General features: G+C 42.0%; 1 protein-coding gene across 5 annotated transcripts in view; it reads right to left on the bottom strand.

Moving 5' to 3' along the window:
• The window catches only part of TRIO (trio Rho guanine nucleotide exchange factor), a 363,663-nt gene that overhangs the window by 174,044 nt on the left and 168,433 nt on the right, over nt 1–21,186 (bottom strand). For all 5 annotated transcript variants that reach the window (XR_004030403.1, XM_030813916.1, XM_030813917.1 and 2 more), the window contains exons 9-10: nt 17,223–17,453; nt 3,238–3,360 (exon numbers count right to left, since the gene is read on the bottom strand). Coding sequence is in view for 4 of the 5 variants with exons in the window: in XM_030813916.1 (XP_030669776.1) it covers nt 3,238–3,360; nt 17,223–17,453 (354 nt within the window). In the remaining variant the exon portion in view is untranslated. The remainder of the gene's footprint in view (nt 1–3,237; nt 3,361–17,222; nt 17,454–21,186) is intronic.

Here is a 21,186-nt window from a genome sequence, read left to right as displayed (position 1 = left end):
GGGACATGGATACTACCTTATTCCCATTTCACAGGCGAGGAAACCGAGGCACAGAGGGGTGCAGTAACTTGTCCACCAAGTCAGTCAGTAGAGCTGGGATTGTTAAAACAACCAGTACCTCAGCCATAGTTCCTCATACGAGGGGAAACTGAGACACTGGACTAAAGTGGGGAGGGCATCAGGGTCAGAGAGCATTTGAGAGTCTGAGCGACTGGGCTTCTCCTGTCCAGTTCCTACTATCCTGTTCCCGAGGCATCTCATGCTGGACCCGTTTTCTGATCTGTGGTGTGGGGGTCATCCCTGCCACGGGGATTAAAGGGAATAAGGTAAGGCCAGGCCAGGGTGGGGGCCTAACCGGTATCCTCTTTTTCTTGAGAACTTGGTAGGACTCAAGCAGACAAAAAGAGCCACTAGACGGCAAATGTGCATGAGACTTTGCTCTTCCTGCAATCCTTGGCTGCAGGGCTGTTTCTCACTAAAGATGACCAGAGGCTGTACTTAGAATTCAATGGAAAATAAGGGATTTGGGGATCTTAGAACAGATAGGAAAAAGAAGGAAAATGAGCATTTGAGGCCTAAATACTTTCATTACATTTGCTTGGTTTAAAAGAAAACAAAGTCTGCATATTGAAAACCTCCAAGTTATTTTATTAATACAGAAATGTAATCAGAAGAATGATGGGCCAGTACATCTACAGCGCAAATTAAAAGCCCCAGGTAACTTAAATTATCACCTAAAAGGCACACAAATTCCCAGGGATCATCTTTTCATCCGTGAAGGGAAAACACAGCATCCCAAGAGACAAGCTCACCGCCCCTGCAACATGTGTGCACAGGACAGAGTAAGCAGCACCACAAACGCTAACTAACAGTGGACCCAAGAAGTGCTGTGGAGTTCTCCAGACACAGTAAAACACAGACAACTGTCTATGTCTCTCACCATTTGACCAGACACACACTGCTGTGTAGTGTGGGAGTGGGAGGGTTTTAGTGAAGTGAAGTGGCCCGCGGGTGATAGAACTCCAACATCCTCTGGTGCTGCTTTCCAGTGCTGCTGAGGATTGCAGGAAGAGCCAAGTCTCATTATTTTCCACTAGATTCCAAATACAGCCTCTGGCGGTCTTTAGTAAGAACTGGTCCTACAGCTGAAGACTGCAGGAAGAGCAAAGTCGCAGGCACATTTGCCTTCTAGTGGCTCTTGTCCCAAAACGTAAACACAAGGCTAGTATTCACCAAAAGATCTGAATAATCTGAATGATCATACTGTTCTAGGCAAAGACAGCACAAGCGCCTGCTGAGTGTCAGGCATTTCTACATGTATTCTCATCACAGCAACTTGGTGAAGGTAGGTGTTAGGCATCATTTTACAGCGAGGAAAACTGAGGCTCCGAGAGATGAAGTTTTCCACTGTCTTGCAATCAGAAAGCAGTGGAGTCATATCGGTAAATTTTAGAAGTATTTTTAATAAGGAAAAATAAGCAGATGAGAAGATTTGGCATGTAAATACATGCCAGTATAAAGGAAATGTTTGATAGCAAATAATTTGCCCTGCATTTTCCACTAGTAATTTATTTTAAAAGATTAGAAACAATACATCTTATATTAGGAACCAAACTTATTGCAAAACAACAGCCTATTTTGTACATATGCATGCTCTAATGGCTGTCACAAATCAGAATTTAGAGCATGCTACACATGTGGGGACATTCTGTATGTCCACGTGTTATGGAGGCAGTTATCCTCCTTGCAGAAGATGAATGAGTTAAGTAATGACCAGGGAGTCACTGGTCTGCTTTTCTTTTAAAAATCAAGAATGAACTCAAGGTCTCCTGCTTTCCTAAATGACACACTCTTTTATCCAGGAAGACAAGATAATTACGTGGCACATATGAAAAGCTGTTGAGAGAAATGGCTTCCTGGATAATAACTTTGTGACAGGTTACATCTCTGAAAGGTAATTTGAATCCAGGGGGATAAGCAGAAAAGAGTGACGGTGGTTTAAGAATTCACAGAGCAGGTACTTAGGAAGGATGCTATGCCAAAGATTTACTAATGATAGTAAAGATACCTTCTGTGCTCTCAAAACCAGATTCTTCCTTGAACCTGAGTTTTCTGGGCTTTACTGGCTGTTTTAATCATAACTTTTTAAATCTAAAACAGGAACATTAACATGAAAGGGTATCTTCCTTTCTGACAGTCATTTGCAAAAAGCTTCGCATGAAAAGTATTTTTTATTTCTTTTTTTTACACTAGCCCAAGAAAATGCACGATGGCTATTCACACCACACATACACATCGGTTAGCATGGATTCATTCAACAGGATAGAGCTACTCACAATCACTGTACAAAATTAAGGAATGGACCTTCAAATTAGTCACGAGGAAGTTCTTGACTCTGCAAAACTGCATGCAAAATGGATCCAAGTGCTTCCTGAGGCGACTGCAGCCGCGTCTAAAACAAATTCTGAAACCCAGGGCCCCTGCAGCTAGGTCTTGTGTCTGCAGAAGTTACACTGTATGACTCGCTTCCACTACCTAAACATGAAGTTCAAATTTTGGGTTCCTCCTTCTCAGAACACCAGAATTGTTCTATATAATAAATCTATATTTAGTACATTATTAAATGAATTCAACCATAACATTTCACCACTTCCTTTCTGAATCTCTGCTGTGTTACTTCATCAAGCTGCAACTCACTAGTTTAAAGAAGTTGACTATAAGAAAAATCTTATCAAATAAATTACTGGGCTTATTTTTCAGATCAGAAAGTCAACCTTACAAAGGTTAGGCGACTTGTCCAAAGTCATGCGGCCAGTGCTCACATCCCACAAATCCCACATTCGCAACACCCTGGACTCCCGGCTCCTGTTCCTAAGCACATACATTTAAAGAAATGCAAACAGGACAAGTAAGGCTTAGCCTACTATTATAGAAACGCAGAAAGAACTGTTATTTCCTGATTATAAACTGGAATTTCACAAAGTAGTCAAAAGGCACTGGTATAATAAACAAGACAAAAACACCCAAGCCACATTTCTGTTCCCAGAACATCATCTTTTAGAAAGGGTCAACTTACCAAATCATGTTTCTGCCTAGGCAATGACAACTTCACTCTGAAATCGGAGGTGTCAAACACATCGAGCTAATGCTAACTTACCTCAAATGTGGTTAAAACTGTAATCCAAAATCAACCACATGGGTATTTATGGGATAAAATAATAGAAGCCATTGTTTTACCTGTGCCACTTCTTCAAAATCTTCATGACGTTTCTGCAACGCTCTGGCCCGATGAAGAGATTTCCCCACACCTGTATGTTTGCTCAGAAATGCTTCTCCGTGGTTCTCGATCCAGTCTAGCACCTACAATGAAATACAGGTACATATGCCATAAAAACAATGTCCTGCCATGTTCAATGTTTAAGGTTATCCAATGAAGACACCTTCTGTTGTCAAAACTCTGTAAGAAACAAGAAGCAAATGAGAAAAAAAAAATGGGAAGAAGTAATTGGATACTAATTTAACACACTTGATAATTACAAGCTGATAATTACATCAGCTTTCCCACCAGGACTTTAATCATCTCTTACATTAAAAGTGTAAATCTTTCTATGTGTAAACGTTACATGCAATAATGATTAAATTAAATCTCAACTTATCTATGCACCACTGAGCCACCAAACTGACTGGGTTTTGTATAAGACAGTCATTAGGAAGTCACACAGGGCCAATTTAACTCAGCAATTTTATAAGGCTTAAAGCTACACTACTAAGGCAATTCAAGTTTAACTACAGTCATTTTTTTTCCATCTCTTCTTTAGAAGACTCAAACACATGAAGTAAAACCTAACACTTACATGCCTCAGTCTTGAGCTTGGATAATTTATTCTTTAAACTAAGATGCTGCAAAAGCTAAGCATTTCATGAATTTAATTACTTAAAAGTTCTTGCTCGGTGAAATCCACCACACTAAAGAAGAAGTAAAAGCAAAGCAGTACAATCTGATGTTCTAAACTTTGTAGTTGGAACTGAGTAGTTCATTGGGTCTCACACTTAAATCATAAAACACTGACAATATCTAACAAACTAGAGTTGAGCCATGAACAATATGGGTTTGAAATACACAGGTCCATTTTTATGTGGTTTTAAAAAATAAGTACAGTCGGCTCTCCGTACAGAAGGGTTCTGCAACCACAACCAAATGCGGACTGAAACTACAGTTATTTGCAGAACGTGAAGCCCACATATACAGAAGGTCAAATGCAGGACTTAGGCACCCATAGATTTTGGTATATGTGGGCGGTCATGCAGACACTGAGGGACAACTGCATTTACACTACATCAAATGACCACTTTGTCCTCTTTGATGGATAGGAGATAACTAGCAAAAAACTAAGTCAGTGATGTCTTTAGCTAAAAACTAAAAACTTTAAAAGATTTTAAATATTTAAACATTATTTGTTAATGCACAGCTATAGTATTGAAGGCTCACTCACACTTTGCATGTTATAACTCTGGTGCTCTCTTTGTCCATTCAGCCTTCTCTAACAAAACACCTTAGGCTGAGTAATTTATAAACAACAGAAATGTAGGGCTTCATAGTCTGGACACTATGAAGTCCAAGATCAAGGAGCCAGGAGCCTCAGTGACTGGTGAAGGCTTGTTCCTCGCTGAAGGCACCTTCTATGTGTCCTCACATCGAGGAAAGGGCAAACGAGCTCTCTCAGGCCTCTTTTGTAAGGGCACTAATGCTATTCACAAGGGTGAGGCCCTCATGGCCTAATTCCCTCCCGGAAGCCCCACCTCTTCTGGAGTATATTTCAACGTGAATTTGGGGGGACAAAAACATTCAGATGATGCAGATCAAAATGACCCTGGACTAAAGAACAAATGGGCACGCACAGCAAAGACACTGGTCTAGAGGGCAATCTGGGAAGCCAACCAGCCATGGCTCTGCTAATGGCAAAATAAAAGCTTGTGGTTCCTTGCCCTTGATCAACTGTACTGTAGAGAGATCAGCCATGTTCATAGATACAGGGGAAAAAAAGCAGCAGCTGGTGAGCATCAGAGCTTGACATGTTCTTCATTGCTCCAAACCACTGACCTTCACACCTGAGGGCCTGGCAGAAGGTCCTTTCTGCTCAGGGACTAGCAAAGTTGGTATTACAGGTAAATTGCAGACCTTAACCTCTCGTGGTCCTCTGTACAGACCCTTCTAGAATTGGCAGGCACTGAAATCAGACGTGTGGGAGGTGTGCGGTGGGGGTGGAGGCCAAGCCTGGTCTCATTTCCACCCCTCCATTTCCAGCCCCCCATACAGAGACATCGAATTTAGCTGTGTGCTCTTGGGCAAGTTCTTTATTCCTTCTCAGCTTCAGGTTCCTTACCTGCCCAGTGGTGACAGTCACAGGTAGTTGTCAGCATTCGATGCCTCTATGTCAAGCATCTTAATGTCAGTGTGGCAAATGGCATCCCCGCCTCTAACCAGAACTCATGGCAAGCTTCCATCTCATTTCAAGCTCCTGATGGCACAGGCTGTACATATTCCATTTTAACTAGTGTATTCAGTACATTATTTTAACTAGAGTATTGAGTGCATTGTTTTAACTTGTGTATTGAGCGCATTGTTTTAACTCATGTATTGAGCACACGAACTAGTGTATTGAGCACATTGTTTTAACTAGCACATTGGGCGCATTGTTTTAACTGGTGCACTGAGTGCACATTACTTTGACGAGTGCATTGTTTTAACTAGCGTATTCAGTGCATTGTTTTAACTAGTGTATTGAGCGCATTGTTTTAACTAGCATATTGAGCTCATCGTTTTAACTAGTGCATTGTTTTAACTTGCACATTGTTTTAACGTATATTGAGCACATTGTTTTAATTCGTGTATTGAGTGCTCTGTTTTAACTAGCATACTGGGCGTGCAGTTTAGTGTACTGACTGCATGGTTTTAACTAGTGTATTGAGCACATTATTTTAACTCACGTATTGAGTCTATTATTTTAACTCGTGTATTTAGTACATTATTTTTCTTTCTCGGGATTAAAAAGAGAGTCCTATAAGGTATTGCCACATTCACCACCTGATTTCGAGGCAGACAAAGAGTTGCTGAGTTGTTTGTTCCACAGTCTATTATATTATAAAACACAGGTCCATTCCACGGCTAAAGAAATGTCTCAAGGACAACTTCTGGACCTCTCAGCCTTGAGAATGGATACATTTAATGGAATGTGCTCCTGGGCATGAGGCCAAACCATGCAAAAGAGAGGTATCAAATATTTCTAGCTTGAAAAGAATTTAGAGGTATATAAGTAACACCTCTGCTACAGTTCACCTGCCTGTAAGATCTACAGGAGGGCTAAGGAGACTTTTTTAAAACTATATAGTATATTCGGTATATTACTCAACTTACGTAAAGAGAAAAATTAGGTCACCCGTAAGCAGCAAACCTGATGATTACTGGAAAGTCCACAGAGGCTTGAAATAAGGGCACAATTTCAAAAAATAAAAGATAAACATTATTTGGTAGAATGGGCTAGAGGAAGCAAAATGCAATATTTTTTAATTAATAAAAATTTGTTTCCGGCCAGGCACGGTGGCTCACACCTGTAATCCCAGAACTTTGGGAGGCCAAGGTGGGCAGATCACCTGAGGTCAGGAGTTTGAGACCAGCCTGGCCAACATGGTGAAACCCTGTCTCTACTAAAAATACAAAATTAGCCGGGCGTGGTGGTGCATACCTGTAATCCCAGCTACTTGGGAGGCTGAGGCAGGAGAATCGCTTGGACCTGGGAGGCGGAGATTGCAGTGAGCCGAGATCATGCCACTGCACTCCAGCCTGGGCTACAAGAGCGAAACTCCATCTCAACAACAACAACAAAAATAAAACTAAAAATAAAAAAGAAATTTGTTTCCAAGTGGAAGTTCAAAGTTGGAAATAAAAGCTGCTATAAACCAACCACTCAGGATTATAATGGGCATTTTTCTTTTATCGGTGATTCCTTCAGACAGAAATGTAAATACCAGGTGAAACTGTATTTCCAATAAACATGAAAATAATTCAAACGAATATGTACAAATTCCAATAATAATTTCCACTTTATTAAAATATTGCAGACAGCTATGAAATCCAGCTAATATTCAAAACCAAACACCCCATGAGGCTGTTGATTCTAAGTATGGGTAGATTACTCAGATTACTCAGTGATCCTGAGTCAATATACCTGGTCTAAGTAACATTTTAAAGACATGCTTGTGAAATCTTCCCATTTAAAACATACTAAGATAAGCAAATTACAGGCCTTTATCTATCCAGTCCAGCCAGCTGCACCTCCGCCCCCTTCCCAGACAGTCCTGTCATCTATTTGCTCTGTGTCCTCAACTCCACTGACAATAAGGCTGGTCTGGGGCTTGCTGCTTCCCTTCCAGATGAAAAACACAAAAGCTGATCCCTTCCCATGGCTACTCTGCACAGAGGCAGAAGAGCAAAGCTGGAGACCACCACCACCTTCCTCTCTGTTCAGAGGGTGTGGTGTGGGCTCATTCCTCGGTACACCAGTGCCCTCTAATGGACAAAATGACAGTCCCAAGGTCATGGTTTTTCCAAAGTGGACCGCCCACACTTGAAACAGCTACCATCGCTCAGCACCTAAGTCAAACATCAGAAGGCGGAAAGCTGTTCAGAATGTTTAGCTTAGCTCCCTGTTTGTAATGAAAAGGAAACCAAGGCCCTAATTGCAAGACTGAACGTGATGGTGGTATGATTATGATCATTTGACTAGCAATCATCTCGCCATCCAAGCACCTGCTGTGGAAGCAGCCCCTGACCTAAGGCTGTGCATGCGGTGAGCCATCCACCCTCACAGTGAGCCAGGGGTAGGGCGATCCCTATCCTCTTACAGATGAAGACACAGGCAGGGCCCTCCGTGACTTTATGGGAAAGCCTGAGTGTGCACTAGAAGCCAGGATGCCTGCCTCAGGGCTCATCCTCCCATCTACACTGCCTCTGCCCTGACATACAGGTGAGATGAGAAAGGAAAGAGCTCCGCTCTTATTCCAGAATGGTTCGGGCTATTGGGTAAGCAACCTCTTGGGAAATGACGCTGTTACAATGCTCAGCAAAATTGAGTTAGGGTAAATCTGCGAATAGTTACCAACCCTTGATTACATGCGACAGGAACTGGCCACAGGTAATGCTTCCCCTGAGTCCCGCTGCAGAGTTCTGGCCATCCTGTATAACCTATTTGTAAAATTATTTTCTGCAGGAGGTCCCTACTATCTAATACTCAGTATTTGTGGACTTGTAGAGTATTTATGGATTCCTCTTTCTCAGTAATTACTATTTAAAAATTTGTTTAAAAATTTCTCTCTCTCTCTTTCTCTCTCTGCTATGGTTTGTTTGGCCCCACCAAGTCCCACACTGCAATATGATATCCAGTGTCAGAAGTGGGGCCTTCTGGGAGGTGTTCCAGTCATGGGGGCAGATCCCTCATCAGTGGCCTGGTACCACCTCAAGGGAGTGAGTTCTAACTCTTAGTTCCTGCAAGAGCTCATTGTTGAAAAGAGCCCAGCACCTCCCTCCTCCTTCTCTTGCTTCTCTCTTGCCATGTGTTCTGCACACGCAGCTCCGGCTCCCCTTTGCCTTCCATGCTGAGTGGAAGCAGCCTGAGGCCTCCCCAGAAGCACATGCTGGTGCCGTGCTTCTTGTACAGCCTGCAGAACCGTGAGCCAAATAAACCTGTTTTCTTTAGAAATTACCCAGCCTCAGGTATTCCTTTATAGCAACACAGACGAAGAAACACATACTAAACCCTCATCAAATAGGAGAGTACTTCAAAGCCTACCTCACAACAACATACAATGTGAAAAACAATGTAAATGATATTTTCCCTTTGAAATGCAGAGGTGTTGATTGCAAATACTTCCCAGAATGGTTTTCTATCATGGTCAAGCATCGCATCATTGCCATCGGCTCCATTTATTGAATGACTGTTCTATGCTCTGCTTGGGAGGGCAATACAGGTCCATGATCTCAACCACAGAAAGCTCTGAAATTCCAAATGTTTTTTCAACACTTGGTTCTAAAAATTCATCTGTCAATAAAACCTAACCTGAGGGTACTTATAGTCTTTACTGAGTCCTTAATAAGTGCAAGTCCTTGAACATTCAGCTATAGAAATAGCCATGCATTTGATTATGGGGGGCTGTCTAGATGCCACTAGAAGTGTTAGTATTATACACTGTGTTACATTTCTAATCTTTGAGAAATTCTGAATTCTGAATCACAAATAAAAGCTACAAATAAAAAGAGAGCAGACTTTTATCATTATTTCTATTAAGCAAGAAATTGAGGCTCGGATAAGTAACCTGCCCAAGAAAAGAGATTCAAATGGAGGTCTTCTCAACTCCAAGCTCACTACATTCCACTTCAGTTTGTAAACACTGTCTTTGAAATATTTCTAAAACTAGAGTTCCATCTCTAGAATTGCTACTTGAAAAATTACATAATACATCTGACATAAAGCAACCAAGAACACACTAAGCTAGTTTGTTTTTACAGGTAATTCTGGATCCAAAGAGCACACAGAGAAAATAGATAATCATCTGTCAACTGCAGCCACTGTCCTCAAGATACAATACATAATGAATTAGCGTGTTTTAAGTCAAAACAATGAGAACCCTTCTACGTCACATCTTACACACACAAAAATGAAAACAAGCTCCTCTGATTCTATAATCCATTTAAAGAATACATGACACAAATGAAAAAGGTAAATCTAAAATACTCTGAATTTGTTCTTTTTTATACAAAGTCAGATTTTTTTTCCAGTTGAAAAATAAAGATTTCCTCCCTGCCAGCCCACATTCTCTATAAAACCAAAATTAACAACCTGGTTCCATTTACTTTAGTTACTCAATCACTGTCTTTTATTTAAATCACTGGGGAAACTGATAGAGAAAAGAACATATTACATTCTGAGCTTTCTTGACTATCAAATCAACGGTATTTTAGGGATATACAACAAAAGATGACTCATTGACTAAGCAACACCATTTCGGATCGGTTAAACAGAAGTAGGTGACCATAAAGGAAGACTTTCACGTAGATAACGTTAATTTTTATTAAAGGCTGGTGTTTGGCAGTGCTACATGTAAGGACAGTCAATATTATGCTACTAATGAAATTTACTTACAAAGTAAAAATCACAAATGAAGGAATCCTTCTGAGTTTACATTACTGGAATTCATACACTCATTCTGTGTTAGTCTAGCTCACACTTTCTTTCCTAGTACTCTGGTGTATTTTACTCATGAAATCCCTGGTCTTATTTTTCCCTCTCCCACGGAGGCCAAGCTCAGGAAGACCCCAGACTGCATCTTTCACCCCCAGCTGTCTAATCGCCATGCGGCGGAGCAAGGGAGGCCTGAGATAGCTGGGTGGGGCCGGAGAGTGGTCACGGGAGCTCCTTCTCCCTTTCCATTGATTCCCTCCCTCCTAAAGGACTAAACTCCTCTCTCTCTCTCTCTCTCTCTCTCTCTCTCTCTTCTTAAGTGGCTGTTCTCCTTCATAGTCGCGGGCAATTGCAGCTTCTAGGAAAGCCTCTTCCCTGTGACTAAAAGCACCACTCAAAGATTCTTTCTTCAGTATCATGTTGATTTTACTCTTTGCTTAGCTCAGAAGGTAGGCATCCTCCTCAGACCCAGAGCGGTGACACAGAAAAAACACCAAGAGGTTCTCGGTGCTTCTGCCAAGCCATTTGACTTTTCCAAAGCTTGCTTTTATTACCTGGAAAATGAGGGGGCTTCAGCTTCAAATTCTACTGTGTGTGTGACTACTTTTAAAAGTGAAATGAAACAGACACAGAATTCAACACACATTTGTGGGCTTTGGGGACTAGGGGAAGAGTGGGAACTTCTGAGGTCTAGCATTCACCACAGACTGACAATGAAGATGTTTTAGGTGAGGGGTGTGTGGGAGGGAGCCAGCCCTTTCCCCAGCCTTTCTCCTCTCACTGTTAAATCTGCAGCTCCTTCCCGGCTGTGGTTCCTCTGATGGCTGGATTCCAGTCCCGCCTCCTCTGTGCTCACTACTGCAGAAGGTAATTAGGAGCTGGCTCCAGACCCACCAGAAGATCAGCAGGCGGCCTCTACCTGCGCCCAGTGGTTCCCAATCCAAATCCAAGCTTGTGCCTCCACTCAGCACTCCCTAATTCTAACAGAGAACTCAGAGAAGATGGCAATCCTGTAGCCATTCTAATTAAGAAACACAATCAAAACTGCAAGTGTGGGAGTGTAAACAGAAGCGAGTGTTAAACAGCTAGGGCTATATGATTCTGACGAGTGGAATCAGAAAACTCCCTCCTGACTCAATGAACAGATGACAAGGGAGTTCAGGAACTCAAACTTCACTTAAAAGCTAGGTCTAGTGTAGGTGATGCTAAACCTAGAGCTCCTGAGAGTCAGGCTTCCTGCAGAGCTGGCCTTTGCAGGCCGAAGGAATAGGCTGGGACCCGAAGCAAATCTGTGAAATGACTTCTCTATAGACCTGGGATGTGTTGCTATGCCTCTTAGGCATATGCCAACTTCCCTCCTCCAGCTGGAATTCAGCATAAAAGACCCTCATTTTGCATTCAAATGACCGATATCCTCATGAGAGATCTCACACTTCCAAAATTCCCATGCACTGAAATTATCACTTCCTTCCTTGGACACCCCTAGTTCCCCAACACCAATCAAAGATTCCATTCCTTCAGGCATATCTCCCAGATATAAGACCAACTCTCCCCCATTTTAGAATAAATGAAGCAACTTTTAACCCCAAAGATTCTTTAATTAGCAAAATTGGGGAATTCCTTAAATTCCTTCAACTACTCGTTCAATCATTCAACAAATACTGACATCTGCTCTTCCAGACACTTGGGAAACACCAGTGAATGAAACACTGATGGCTGTCTCTGTGGTCCTCAGGTTCTTACTCTCCAAGACTTACTCACCCATGACTTGCAGGGGCGTTGTATTAGTCTGTTCTCAGGCTGCTAATAAAGACATACCCGAGACTAGGTAATTTACAAAGGAAACACATTTAAAGGAGTCACAGATCAGCATGGCTAGGGAGGCCTCACAATCATGGCGGAAGGCAAAGGAGAAGCAAAGGCACATCTTACACGGCAGCAGGCAAGAGAGCTTGTGTAGGGGAACTCCCCTTTATAAAACCATCAGATTTCACAGGACTTATTCATTATCATGAGAACAGTACAGGACAGACCCGCCCCCATGATTCAATTACCTCCCACTGGGTCCCTCCCGTGACACGTGGGAATTATGGGAACTACAATTCAAGATGAGATTTGGGCGGGGTCACAGCCAAACCATATCAGGCGCCCACATGGGAACCTAATGAGGTTCCTGGCCTTCAAGTTTGCTCCTGCTATCCACCCTCCACGGCCTACAGCATCAAGTTAAAAGGCACAGAATAGGAGATCCTTCGAGCTTTGAACTCAATGAGGTGAAATGGGTAAAGTTCAATGGGCCAGCTGTGAGCATGCAGAGAGGAAAGACACATACATGGCAGTGAGCACCCACGAAGCACCAAGATGAGCTTGGTGCTGTTCAGACGTCACACACAGCCCTGGCACCATGCACTGGCATTCAGTGCAGGTAAACAAGAGCTCCTTCAACAGGGGCCCAAAACCCTCATCATGGGGGCCACGTTTTCTGTGCCTGACCCCACGTTTTCTGTGCCTGATCCCATTTTCTGTGCCTGACCCATGTCACCTTGCCGGCACCAGCCCCACCTCATACCTCCCCATCCACACTAGGCACTTGCTGCTCCTTGGATGGGTCCTGCCTCTTCTTTCCTACTCTTGCTGGAATTCCCATTGCCCACTCCTCAATCTACTGACCTTCTCATCCTTCAAACAGCTGCTCAAACTCCACCTCTTCCACGAAGATATTCCTAGTAGCCCTCAATATGATATTCCTAGTAGCCCTCAATATGATAGCTGCTACTTGCCCCTCTACTGTAGGACCTTTCGTTTTTCCTTGTGCATTAGACCCTTGACGTTTGAGAAGAATTCAGAAAAAGCTCTCAGGAACACCCAAATTTGCACAGATCACTAAAGTGTAGATATGCCCCATCAAAATGTGTATGCTGCAAGGCAATCAGACACCACAGAAGAGGTCACAAGTTTCATTCACTCCTGATAGCACCTTGACAGGCAGGATTCAAATTTATGCCTTAGCAAATTATACTCCACATTAGCCAAAAACATGAGTGTTGCAGATGAGCCTGACAGAGTCAAATTTAGTAGACTACAAAACTATCTGCTAAAAATAATCTGCTCTTATCAGATTATAAATTCCTTGAGAAAAAGAACTTGGACCCTGTCAACATATTTATCCCTGAAACTTTCAGAGTATCGCACATTCAAATAAGGTATTTTGGAAAGAGAAAAAAAGAATAAAGTCTGGACAAGAAGAATTTAGAGTGGACTAGGTTTGCCTGATCATTTTTTTTAAGAATATTAATTAAAAAATGGTCCAACATGACCCTGGAGGGTCCTGCCAAGAGACACTTGCAAGGGGGTGGCGCTCACACATGAAGGGCTGTCGGGGAATGGGGGCTTTGCAGAAGGCATCCCTGCTGAGGGGCTTCCTCTAGGGGACTCAGCCGGCTTCAGGAAAGCAAACCTATGGGGCCACTCACTGCTCCTGACATGCTAGCGTAACTAAATCTCAACAATCCAAGAAGAGCCAGGCCAGCCGAACAGGTGAGGCAGAAAAACAAGTCTGATGGCATCCTCTTTGGACTACTTCTACCCATCTGAACAGGTAAAGCAAAAATAAGTTACCTTCTTCGAGAAAACTAAAGCATACTCTAAACTAGAAAACAGTGTGTAGCAGTAACACAGCTATTCATTCATTCATTCATTCATTCATTCATTCAACCAAACCTTCGCTGAGAGTTACTCTGATAATAAACATAAGGCAATGGAGAGATGTATATTATTTGATCATTAGGAAATGTGATTAAGAATTTCCATTTTCTTTTTAAGTGAACAATGGCAAAGGCAGCCAGCACGTGCATCTGGGAAAGTCCTCAGCAGGTCTTCCCAATTCCCCGCCCAGCTCTAAATTGGAAGCACGGTAAGTGTGCTACACACAGCAGCTTCAACCACCTTTCCTGCCACGCCCGACTACCATCCAAAATGCCTTCTACACAGAAGTTATGAATTGGTCCCCATTTATTAAGAGGGGAAAAAATTAACCATGAAACCAAAATTAACCATGTTTTACAAACCAAACTCCCTCTGTCATCCTCCCCCATTCAGTTCCTCAGGGCCCACTAACAGACATATTTGCTCCTTCAAATATTTCTCAACAGACAAGCATTTACTTCTCTGGGGTTGCTTTCATAAAACTGTGATCATTCCATGCCTCGCCTATTGTTCAGTAACTTGCTCTTCCTTTTTCTCAATGTATTTACAGGTGCTTTTGCATCACTCAAAACAATCAAATGAAAACCACTGTGGTGTCTCTAACTGGCTTACTACGTTCTTATGGATTTCGGTTACTACTGTCTTTACAAATTTATCTTCTGCTGGTAATGTCCTTCTAAAATACTACTGTTTTTCTTTCATTTATTCTTAACTTGCCTCTCCTACTCTATGCTTAATATGGCAAAAACTTCCCTATGTGTCATTAATTCCTTGAGTTTCAGAAACACGTTTTTGGTTTTGACATCCTAGTGTCACAGTACTTGCTTTGATTAATCTTATCAGCCTCACTCTTTACCTCACAATTTAAAGCCTACAGAGCAATTTCTTGTTCACACAGCAAGTTCAAACCATTCCAGATCATTCATCAACAAAAATATTTACCTTAATGAGCAATATCTGTTTTCTATAGAATGCTAACAGGACCATATATGCATTATGTGTATTGCAAAAAAACACTTTCTCCTGCTGACATCCAAGCTGTTTGAGAGGGGAAAAAAAGCTAGCTTAAAGAACTGGCCTCATAATTATCATAACTACCTTTCTACATGTTTGCTGTTTTTAAATTCAAGCACATTAAGTATTTGGCACCAAATTAGATGGCCAGATTCAGCCTATTCCCAAGGGCTTCCTTACCTTGTGCCCTTTTCTAACCTAAGCATGAGGTTAGAGAAAGAAGAGCCATGAGAAATGGGGTGTGGGGGGAAAGGAGGGGGTGCCCTTGCTGCTGCTCCCTTGGAAGAGTTAATGCGGCCACCTCTTGGGAAGTGCATCAGTCCACGGATGTGGATTATGCTCGACCTAAGGGATACAAGGAATGTGGGGAATTTTTCAACAATTAGATTTAAACTGCCAACATTTCATGGTTTGTAGAAGTTTTTGGACAATTCAAAAACACGATTATTCATGATTTCATTCCCACAATGTCTGTCCTCTCAATCCCTCTTTACCACTGGCTCCACCCTCTTCTTTCCTGCACTGTATTCTTTCTCTGGCAATTATCTTCTTGGATTAAAACAACATTGTTAAGAAGCACGAATAATAACAAAATGATCATTCCTGAAGCACTCTGTATATGTAACCTTCAGAGAACTCAAAAAATAAAATTAGAATCAAAGCACAGTATATGAAAATTAAAAATTACAGGGCCACTCAGAGTCTTTTTTTTTTTTTTTTTTTTTTTTTTTTTTGAGATGGAGTCTTGCTCTGTCACCCAGGATGAAGTGGAGTGGTGTGATCTTGGCTCACTGCAACCTCCGCCTTCCGGATTCAAGTGATTCTCCTGCCTCAGCCTCCTGAGTAACTGGGATTACAAGCATGTGCCAGCGCGCCAGGCTAATTTTTTTTTTTTTTTTTGAGACAGAGTCTTGCTGGAGTGCAATGGCGCGACATCGGCCCACTGCAACCTCTGCCTCCTGGGTTCAAGCGATTCTCCTGCCTCAGCCTTCGGAATAGCTGGGATTACGGGCATGCGCCACCACACCTGGCTAATTTTTGTATTCTGAGCAGAGACAGGGTTTCACCATGTTGGGCAGGCTGGTCTTGAATTCCTGACCTCAGGTGATCCACTCCCCTCGGCCTCCTAAAGTGCTGGGATTACAGGTGTGAGCTACCTCGCCTGGCCTGATTTTTGTATTTTTAATAGAGAAAGGGTTTCACCAGGTCAGCCAGGCTGGTCTTGAACTCCTGATGTCAAGCGATCTGCCACCTCGGCCTCCCAAAGTGCTGGGATTACAGGCATGAGCCACAGCACCTGGCCCATTCAGTGTCTTTTGAACTTACCAGATGCACGTGAAGAATGATGAGAGTGACGGTGAATGACATAGAATCTCACTCTCATTAGAACACAGGGCGACTCTCCAAATTCCCAGCCCATTCAGCAGAAAACTCACTCACCTTCGCATGACACTCAGGGAGATGGAAACCTGAGATCCTGAGAGTGGCTCTCCTGCAGGCTTATCACTGCAGTTCCCTGCCAACTTCCTGAGGCCATGGGCTGCCCTGCACACTCCAGGATTCCTCCTCCCCCGAGGTGACACCTCATTCATTCCTTTGTCTTTCCCTCTATTTGGGGGCAAGGACATGGCTATTATCTTATTTATCCCTAAAGCTATGTCATATTTTACTCCCACAGCTTTAATCCTGAAAACTCTTATTCTGTAATAAGGAAGCAAATCAATGGGGAACTGGACTTAGTCTTATTTTTGTTTCTTTAAAACAAAAGAGATGTCAACTGCTTAGAAATGAATAGTCATAGAAGTCTACCTTTCATCAAGGATGTAACTAATTACAATGCACCTACTGTGTGCCATGGACTGCACTATCTACCATGTGGGAAGTGAAGCATGACCACCTCACTGTTTACATAGTTGGAAAAGCAGACAAGCGTTAACTAAATTATAACAATACACTGGTGTGAGCACACCAGCATTATTGTCACAAATAAATATAAATGAGAATGATCCAATTCTAGAAGAAAACTAAGACACTTCCCAGTGCAGGCCCCACATCCACTCCTGGGTTCAGTGCACAGGGGCTACTGGCTGACAGCAGACTGAACATGCGTTCTTAAGCCCAGTTTTCACTTACGGTCAACAAAAAAGCTCCTCTCCTTACCTTCTAGTCATCACTCCTTAGGCACAGATCTTCCCAATATGATGATGTATTCAAACTCTACTCAATACAAGCCATTTCCCATGCAGAAGAGCATGAGGCGAAACTGACCTGCTGAACGTCCTGCTGGAAAACACACAGCTGCAGCCTCTGATGAAGCCGGACCTTGCGGTGTTGCCAGATGTTCTCAAGCTGCCGCTGGTGGTGCAGTACCTCATGGATGACATCCAGGACATGGTGCACGGCCTTGGAGTAGTTGGCAGAGGCCGTCAGGGAATCGGAGCTGCCGGGAGTCAAGGGCCGCTGGAGCTTGTCAAGGAGCGACTTCCCATCTTGGCTCACCTGCCCACAAAAGAAATGAGTGATTCTTCACGATCTGAGGTTTGGCCTAGGCTGTGCCACAAATACTGTCCTTGGATACATGTGTGTGCACCTATAGGCACACACGTACATGTACACACATTACACACACACCCAGACATTCACACACCACAGTTTTACTCAGAGGCAGTTTTATATAGCATAAAATTTAAAACAATCCATCAGCTATCCAATGACATCACAAAGCCAAATGATGTAAAACACTAGGTGAAAATAAAAGAACATTAATTACTACAAAACACTGTAGTAGATACCACTCAAGGAATAGGCATACTATTTGCCTTAAATGCCATAAATCAACTAACAGAAACTGCATTCCTGGGATACCTGCAAATTAAAATTTTAAAGTAATAATTTTATCTCGAGGCATGTTAGAGAGAATACAACAGATCATCACAATGGAACAAAATTGTTCCTTAAAGCCTCAGTTAAAACAAAAAAATCAATCTAGCACTAGGCAAAGAATATGTACTTAAACTTTCTGACATAGCTGGAGAGCAATTTAACTTCACAAAAGAAAATTTAAAATGCCATTCTATTTGGTTCATTAACTTTAAAAAGTAGTTTTAATTAAAATGCCATCAAGTGCTATATTACGGCAATTTATTATCAAACTACAATTAAATGAAAGCATTTGGGTTAATCAAAGAAAGAAGAAAAGGTGAGGGTGCAATTTAGAAAGAAAAGCATTATGTATTTTTCCTACTTAAAAGTGGCTCATAAGACTTATGAGTAATTAATTATGCCAGATGTTATTGGGAAAAAAAAAGTGACAATCAGACAACACAAACTGTGTGTGATGCATAAGGTAACCAGGTGTGGGATGCAGGTGTCTTAAGTAGGGCCTCTTCACATGATCCTTCAGCTTAGATACTTCCAAATCTAAAAACCTCCTTGGGTTTCTAGTAAGAAGAGCAGGCCGGGCACGGTGGCTCACGCCTGTAATCCCAGCACTTTGGGAGGCTGAGGCAGGCAGATCACAAAGTCAAGAGATCGAGACCATCCTGGCCAACATGGTGAAACCCTGTCTCTACTAAAAATGCAAAAATTAGCTGGGCATGGTGGTGGGCACCTGTAGTCCCAGCTACTCGGGAGGCTGAGGCAGGAGAATGGCATGAACCTGGGAGATGAAAGCTGCAGTGAGCCGAGATCGTGCCACTGCACTCCAGCCTGGGCGACAGAATGAGACTCCATCTCAAAAAAAAAAGAGGAGCAAGTTCAGGGGCACTTTTAACAGACACAAGCCCAGTTTAGAAGAAACCCTTAGAATAAAAAAGAGCACACAGAGAATAGGTAAATGGGAAAAGCTAAAACTGAGAGCCTTTAAACCAAAACCTGGTGGCAAGTGACCCTGCAGAATTTCCTAATCGCTTCCTTTAATCCTCTTCTAATTGTAGTTGTGCCAGATTGTAACACGTTTACTTTTCAATACCTGAATTTGAGACGTTGGGAATGCTGATTATTCCTTACGAAGGCTTCAGGGTTTAAAATTCACTTAATACAGCCTTACAGCAAAACTTAAGAGGAAATGAGCTCAGCTGACATAACCAAAGATAACAAAGGAAAAACGAACCAAGTTAACTGCTGAGTTAGTGTCAGTTAAAACAAAAATGGAAAATTTAAAGAGTCTTCTAAAGCAGGGTTCTCATTTGTGCCCAGAAGTCACTGAAATTGGTGTGGACATTGTTGATGCAATGATTTTGAAGAGAGGAGGCACCATGATTGATTTGGGTGGTGGATTCAGAGAAGCAGGGTACTCTGAAATCAGCAGGGTATTAGCACATGGTGAAGAAATGTCCTGCTTTTTGTGATCATCTAAGCAAGGCAGTTTTTAACACATAAATACACAGTTTTTCTCTTTTTGCCCAGTTTTAACATCACTGATCTTTCCACAAATCCAAAAACCATGTTAATCAAAGAAAGACAGTGTTTGGTTTTTTTTGGAACTTTATGAGAGCTGTTTTCCCTTTCAAAATATCACATGACCACAATAAAATCATTTTCAATACTTGCATCACCAAGATGCCACATGACCAGGCTACAGTTGTAGTTGCTATATTCACAATGGTTTTATATATATGACCAGCATCTGAATATCTAATTTTTTCACCTACAATAGATGTATTTAGGCATTTATCGACTGAAAAACATTTTATCATAAATCACCTTTGTCTGCAACTTACACTGTAGCATATAATTTTTATGTACACATATAAATTACATGCAAAGGTAGATTAAACTACATATGCATTTTATTTCAGGATCACAAAGCAGGTGTCATAAAATTTGTGTTATATCATTGGAGTGCTGCATCTCTTAGAACTGAGAGCTACTGCTCCAAGTCATACATTTCACATTGTGTTGACCCTAAGAAGAATTCCTTACAAATAGTTCCTCTACATTTTACTCCTTGCAATACTGTTGGAAAATGCACACCGGAGCGTATGATTTGGTGAACATGTGCCAGAAACTGACAGCTGCTTCCCCAAAGTCCACTTGCCCCTCCCTGATAGCCAAACCCCTACAGTCAGAAACAGCAACACTCCAGCTATAATGCCACATTTCCCAGCCTTGCTTACATATATGAGTGGCCAATATACAAAAGTAAAATATGTTGAATGGGAATTCCAGAAAAGCTGTTTAGGGGCTAAGCCGGCAGGTATGCTCATTCCCCTTGTCCCTTCCTCCTCCTTGCCGCCAAGAACTTGAATGAGGTGGCTGGAGCTTTAGCGGTTATTGATGACTCTGAGGCAATCTTAAAAACAGCAGCCTACCTGCTAAAAAAGGCAACACAGAAAGACAGAAGGATCCAGAGATCCTCTTACTAATAGAGCTAACACACTAGCCCTGGAATGACAGCCTTTGGATTTCTTTTACAGACGGAGAAAGCCAATTTCTCTCTTAAGCCATTGTTTTGCAACTTAAACCACCAAATGCAAAAGGACAAGATGAGTCCCCAGCCCTCAGCAAGTTTCCAAAACGCATCCCTGTGCCACCATTAATATTCTTCTACTGAGAATGGAGTACTCTGAGCAACAACATTCCATGGAATCTTTCTTTCCTTGAGTGTCTCTGCAACTGTTTGATTTCCATGCCAGAGATCATGACTGGATTTCGAAGGACACACTTGCTCATGGCGGTGGAGGGGTAGTGGGAAATGCCTGCTGAGGAAGTCAATACACAAATACCTTAACATAAAACAACTCATTAAGGAAAGCTCCACCTTCTGAGAATTCATAAGCAGGGATTAATGTGTCTGTTGGTCCCACCACTGGTACTGTCATTTACTGATAGTGACAGTGGCAGTAAAGACCCTGGGCGAGAAAACACCTCTTGTACCCACTTTAAAACCAGACAGCATGGAACTCCAAATCCATGTTCAAAAACAGCATTTCTCCAATAAACCTTTCCAAATATGATTCTATATTATTTCAGTACAAGTTTTGTAGACTTGGCAATTAAAACGCATGATTTAAGCACATAAAGGATGGCATATATAGTTTCACTTTTGGCAAAATGTCTTAGTCTTTGTAATTACAGTAATATTATGTGGAAAAAATATGCTACAATTTTATGAAGACTGCTGTTCTGTTGTATAGAGATAATAATTTTTAAATGGTACAGAATAACCAGGAGAAAATTAATGAAAGAAGAGACTGTATAGAGTAGACAAAAAAATTCATATAAAATGTAA

Source organism: Nomascus leucogenys, chromosome 6 (assembly GCF_006542625.1).
Source record: "Nomascus leucogenys isolate Asia chromosome 6, Asia_NLE_v1, whole genome shotgun sequence".
Taxonomy (NCBI): Eukaryota; Metazoa; Chordata; class Mammalia; order Primates; family Hylobatidae; genus Nomascus; species Nomascus leucogenys.
The sequence above is the reverse complement of the archived record's forward strand: the minus strand, read 5'-3'. Positions and strand labels throughout refer to the sequence as shown.